The 6000-nt window shown below is 45.5% G+C and overlaps 1 protein-coding gene across 3 annotated transcripts in view; it reads right to left on the bottom strand.

Annotated features, from left to right (window-relative positions):
• Window positions 1-6000, bottom strand: part of CCDC191 (coiled-coil domain containing 191) — a 47727-nt gene that overhangs the window by 23967 nt on the left and 17760 nt on the right. For all 3 annotated transcript variants that reach the window (XR_004648089.1, XM_034789101.1, XM_034789087.1), the window contains exons 8-11: window positions 5175-5365; window positions 3944-4193; window positions 1949-2424; window positions 1210-1304 (exon numbers count right to left, since the gene is read on the bottom strand). Coding sequence is in view for 2 of the 3 variants with exons in the window: in XM_034789101.1 (XP_034644992.1) it covers window positions 1210-1304; window positions 1949-2424; window positions 3944-4193; window positions 5175-5365 (1012 nt within the window). In the remaining variant the exon portion in view is untranslated. The remainder of the gene's footprint in view (window positions 1-1209; window positions 1305-1948; window positions 2425-3943; window positions 4194-5174; window positions 5366-6000) is intronic.

Genomic DNA, 6000 nt, shown 5'->3' with positions numbered 1-6000 from the left:
TGAACTGGGATGCCTAGCGGTGCTGGGGCTCAGCCCTGGCACAAATTAAGCCCTGGCTGAGACCCATCTCCTTTTAAAGTGCCAGCCACGCGGTGACAAGGTATGTTTTCTGTGGCTGGCCTGAGCATAGAAGAGTAAAACCTAGGGACCGTGCCTGATTGACTCTTCGTTGTCATGCTGGCAACTCTCTCTCTCTTTCTGCTCCCGGCCTTGTAAGTCCGTTTTCACTTACCACAGGGAGAGTGAATCTATTCAGTCCCATCCTTGGACACTTTGTCTTTTTGTACTTAGGACAAAACTCATCACTTTTGAGGAGTGTAGAGCAAAGGCGTCTCCTATCAGACCAGGCCTTAGTATGGATACACACGTTCGACTTTGTAATATCGATTCCACATATTCGATTTAAGTAAAATCGAACTACTCTCGTAGTGTAGACATACCCTGAGTGAAGCAAACTGTGGGATATCTAGGCTCATGCACTAAAGATGCTGAAGACACACTTGGGTGCTGAAAAGGCTGCAGCCAGGCAGGCACCACAGCCAAAAAACTATGTTACTGTATTTTTGTTATTCCTAGGTCTGTTTAAAATATTACTATGGCTACATTTTGGGAAACCTCTGAAGCAGGTTAAGGCCTTACCTAAATTTATACAACGCATAGGCCCTGGGAATGGTTAAAGAAACCTGATATTGCTTTAATAAATGCAACCTCCTGATCTCTGATGACATTTACACACCACTTGATATAGACTGCAGGGGGGAAGGGTGTGAAATCACATGGGATGGCAAATGGGAAGGGAAGCCAGATAGCTTTTGTCTCTACAGCTATAGCCTGTGGTGAAAGGGATAAAGTGTGAAGTGAACAAGATGCCAGCTCTATAATTTCTTGTGGAAAAATCGAGCATGGTCTTTGGGGACAACCACTCACTTTGGTTTACTGACCACAAACCACGGAACTTGCAAGGACCCATATGCTCCAAATGCCTGACTTGGATATTAAAGGGCCAGACCCTGTAACAAGCTGCCAGTGCACGCTTAAAGCAACCCATCCTGTTGTTGTTTAGTAGCTTTGATCCTGCTGGGAGGGAATTGAGTGGGTTTTGCTCATGCACTGTTGAACACCCATATGGAGGAGGGATGTGGACAGGAAAGAGATGCTATTCTATGGGAAGAGGGCAGGAATGGCCTTTACTACCAAGCAGAACGATACCTTTCAGTATGGGATGAGCTGAGGTCAGCAGATTTGAGCTCCTCCTGCTTTGGGTCACTGTCTTTGTGCTCTCTGGCTCCAAAGGCACAGGTGAACTGTTAAGTGAAAGAAAAAAGAAACTAGTATCATCACCTTCCATAGCAAGGAGGCCTTGTGTATAATAATCAAGGGTGAGAGTCGGGATTCATGGTTTCTATTCTCTGTTTTGCTGTAGTCTCATTGTGTGACCTTGGGGAAATCACGCAGCCTCTCTCGGTCCCAGTTTCCCCATCTGTAAAACAGGGTTAATGACATATTCCTACATCACAAGAGGGTTGTGAGACTCAAGTAATTAGCGCCTGTGAAGTGTTTTAAGATCCTTGGCTGAAGGATGTTACAGAAGCACAAAGTACTGATAGTGTTGTTGTACTAAATAAATCCACTTTGCTCCTATCTTTAACAACAACAGAGCATTTGGCATCCCAAGGTGCCTTACAAGTTTAACATGCCTTTGGGGCAATGCAAAACAGTCAGAGCAGCATCAAGGATCTGGCCCAGCTAACACCAGGCTTGGGACTGGCTCAAAAGGAAGAGCAACACCTAGTGCACCATTAACACCACTTTCAGCTGCACAGAGGCATTACGTGGAGATCTACCATGCAAGTGCTGACCCAAATGACCTTGTTCGGCTTGTGAACAGGAGTAAGGTGCTCTGGATAGTACAGTCCACCCACACTATGGCTCAGTAAGGTGGCTGTACCTTAAAGATGACACACTCTTGCAGCTTGACGGAGCCCCTCTCTTCAGCATTTTTTCCTTAGTTTTTGGGACTGGATTGTTGAGTGCCATGGTGACAGCTGTGGCTTGCTCCGCCTCTTGCTTAGCCCTCCTCAGCCGTTGGTTTCCCTGCAGTTCGAGGATCACCTCCTGCTGTTCTTGAAGCTGCCTCCTCTGCTCCTCAATCAGCTGCTGCTGGAAGGCATGGCGGTGCTCAAAGTGGCCCCTGAAGGCAGGGGCCACTTTTTTGCCAGGTGCCCCAAACCATTGTATGGGACTGACTGTTTGATTACTGGATTCGGCGTGATCCTGTGAATTCACAGCAGCGTGTTGTAGGGTAACCTGCCAGGCATACTTGGGCTTCTTGCATGAATGAAGACTGGGGGTCTGACCAGCACCCCGACAACAGGGTTCTACAGGATTGATGGGCTCCTCCTGAAGAAGGGGCGTTTCAGTCACCTGCAAGGGAAGGATTCTGCACTGACTGAAGTCAAGACCTCTGCTGCCCTTGAAGAGCTAGGAGCATTTTTCTGAATGGAGCAACTGTGAAATCAGTCTGAGAGGCAGGGTAACCTCAGGTGTGTACTCTCGATACAATTCTTACCAACAGTAGTGCTGTCCCAGGGTGGGAGGAGGTACAGAAGCTACAAAGTAGCTCTACACCGTCCAAGACTCCTGAACTGGCCAAGTCCATCTGGTTTATAGCTGGTATGTACTCCTGGGGCATCAGACAGGATTCTTGTGGGGAGGCCTTGTGGCTCAGAATTTTTGTAATGCAGTTGATGACACAGGGGATATTAATTCAGTGAGAGGGTCTAAACCCAAACAACGTTAATGCCATCTTATTTGGACGGAGGTGTTCTGATTAGGCATTAAGGCTAAGATTAAAAGAAACACAGCTGCGACAAGGTGGTCTACAGGACCAATCTATCTGGCTAATTAAGGAAAACGTAAAAGGGACTGATTCACTATGATACTACTCTGGCTTTACACCACAGAGCTGCACTGAAATTAAAGTAGTTACACGGTCATAGAATTAGAGCATAGTGACAAACCAGGCCCAAACTTTAAGACACGTGGCCTTCCCTCTTAGAATTGTATGATTAGGGAATACTTGAGACTCAGATCTACTTCCTAGGCCAAATTCTGCCCTCAATTACAAACATGATGCTCCCATTAGAATGGTGTATCTCAGTGAAGAAACTGTCCCACCGAGGTTGCAAAGATGGAACTGGGGAATTTTGCTTTCACTTATCCCCATTCAACCCCACTGAGCTCAGAAGTTACACTGGTGTAAGTGAAGGAAAAGTCTGGCCTGACGGGAGTATATATTCATTTTTTATCTATATTATGGTAGCACCTAGAGGCCCCAATCAAGTATCAGGGCCCTATTATGCTAGGAACGATACACACCTAAGGAAGATGGTCCTGCCCGACAGTTTACAATCCAATTGTGCACACACTTATTCTTTTCTTTGATGTGCATTACCTGGACACTTCCTGGGCCAAATTCAGCTCTCGCATTCTTTAAAGTCGAGAGGGTTGCACTCTGTTTAACCAAGGGCAGAATTGAGCACTTTCTTCTAATACCCTGGTTTTAGTCAACCTACATGGTTCTTTGGCATATTGAGTCATTTAAAAAAAAAAGTGACTTTAATCTCCCTTCAAAAGAGATCCCGAGGGCGCATGCCTCAATTTGGTAGCCGATATATGGTGGGATTGTACTTTGAAAGCACAAGAGGCGGATTTATTTTTTTAAAGTCTACTACCTTCCCATCCACCTCTGATCTTTAAAGACTTGTTTCTAGAGTGCCTGAACTACTGCTGGAATGTGCACGTGACATCGCAGGTGCATGAAGCTGCACTAGGAGAGTGCCCGTTCCTGTGTCATAAAACACCACAGAGGTTAACTTTTAGAGCTATGATTAATCACTGTGGGAGGGACTGGGATGAGGAACCGTATGGGAAAGAAATTTACCTCCTCTTGCCTCACAGATTGATTCTGGGTCACCTGTCTCATCCTGGTCCTGCCGACATCCCATGATCCGTCTGTGCCAAGTTTCCCCACTGATGCTGCCTCCAGCAGCTGCGCCATCTTCTTCCTAGTTTCCTCCTGTTTCAATTGTAGCTCTCTCTTTTCAGCCTCGGCTCGGCTCCAGAGCTGCCACTCTATAAAGCAGCTCCGTAAAACCTGTTTCCGATTATGCTCAATAGCCAACTGTTTTTTCCTGGAAAATAAAGCACTTCCATTAACAACAGACATTGAACAGGCCTCTCTCCTAGCCTGCTTAAAATGAATATACCCCGCTCTTATCTAGCACTTCTCATCAGTAGATCTCCAAGGGCTTTACAAAAGAACTGAGTGTCATCATCTCCATTTTAAAGATGGGGAAATGGAGACACCAAGACCTGAAGTGACTTGCCCAAGGACATCCAGCAGGCTAGTGGCAGAGCTGGGCCTAAAAACCCAGGTCTCCTGAGTCCCATCCCAGGGCTCTATCCATTAGGCCACACTGTTTCTCCAGGTGGTGGCATTTACCAAATGGGTGGAGCAATCCAGAACAGATCATAAGATTTCATATTTTTCTGAGTTCTGCTTGATATCACTTGATTCTGGAAGACTTTGAAAACCATCAACTATTTAAATGTAGTTATTTAAATATATTTTCCTGCTTGTTTTACAGTCCCCATCCATTCTTATCTTTGTGCTATAAGACGAGTAAAAGGGATATACTGTTGCCCTCTCCAGCTGTCTGGAGGTGAGGGATAGCCCCACTTGCAAAATATGCTGCTGTCTATGGGGAGTCCAACCAGCAAGCTCCTTCTTGAAGGTATCAGGCCTAACTAATCACTGATGTAACTCCAATCGATGAGTGGATTAATCAGGGATGAATTTGGCTCTTCATGTGCTTGGGGCCTGGAGGAAAGAGTGAGCCAATGAAAGAGGTTCCACGAAGGACACCCAAACAGAGAAACTGGAGGTTGTTGGAAAGAGGTGTTCAAGTTCCTGCTCAGATCCAGCTTTGTTTCAGTCTATGCCATGGTGTCTCCAACTGCAGGTGACGTGTAGATTTACTAGAAACAAGGCTTTCCACATGCTCATAAACAGACCATACCATTTCACAACCCTCCGCTTAGCACTAGACTCTGTTTGAAGGCTGCTAGCTTCTGTGTGAGAAGGAGGCATTCCATAGGCTAAGGGCCACTACCTGTTTTGATCCCTGAGATGAGTCTCCAACTGCTCAGTCTCTTGCTTCAACTTCTGGACCCATGTATAGTCCCTCCAGGCTCGCAGGGCCTTCAGCTGGCACTTCCAGTCAGCAAGCGCCCTGGCTTTCCCCATTTTAATCCTATGATCCAGAATGAATTTGTACCAAGCGGAGAAATGCTGCTGTAGGCACTGCAGTGAAAAGGTGTATAGAGCCAGTGAGCAAGAACATTTCATCACACAAATGCTGATCCTCACAATCCTTCTCTTGGCCTTTCCTTTTGAATAACCTTATATCTTCAAACCCCCACAGCAAACACTTCCGGAGGGTGGAGAACTAATGTGAAGAGAGCAATGCTTATTGTGCAGTTCTACTGTGAAAACTGACTGTAAAAATAGCATCATGGGACTCCATGTTTATTGTTTCATGGTGACTCCAAAGCAAAATGTGCTCAATTTACAAGTAAAAAGGAATAAACCATGAGAGAGAAATATAAATTCTAGAATCAGGATTGTCCTTAAATCTAGAAAGCATAAGATTCTAGAGAAGACTGCCCTCTATGTAGAACTTTTTCAAATTACTCCATAAACTATAAGCTGCTCTTTAAAGACCAAGCACAAACAAGACAATTCCCAGTGCTAAAATTTACAATGTGACCTAGACTCACTGTCATCACTGGGAAGCTAAAGTTTTCTCCCAAGGAGTAATCATACTGGCTACCTCTAGGAGTGATTTACCTTGGACAGAAGAGCAATTTGCTATCTAATCTACCTCTTAATTCTAGCCCTGTCACTGGAGATGCTGTTCATTTTGATCCTCCAAGTGG

The sequence above is a fragment of the Trachemys scripta genome, chromosome 1 (genome assembly GCF_013100865.1).
Source record: "Trachemys scripta elegans isolate TJP31775 chromosome 1, CAS_Tse_1.0, whole genome shotgun sequence".
In the NCBI taxonomy this organism is placed as follows: Eukaryota; Metazoa; Chordata; order Testudines; family Emydidae; genus Trachemys; species Trachemys scripta.
The sequence above is the reverse complement of the archived record's forward strand: the minus strand, read 5'-3'. Positions and strand labels throughout refer to the sequence as shown.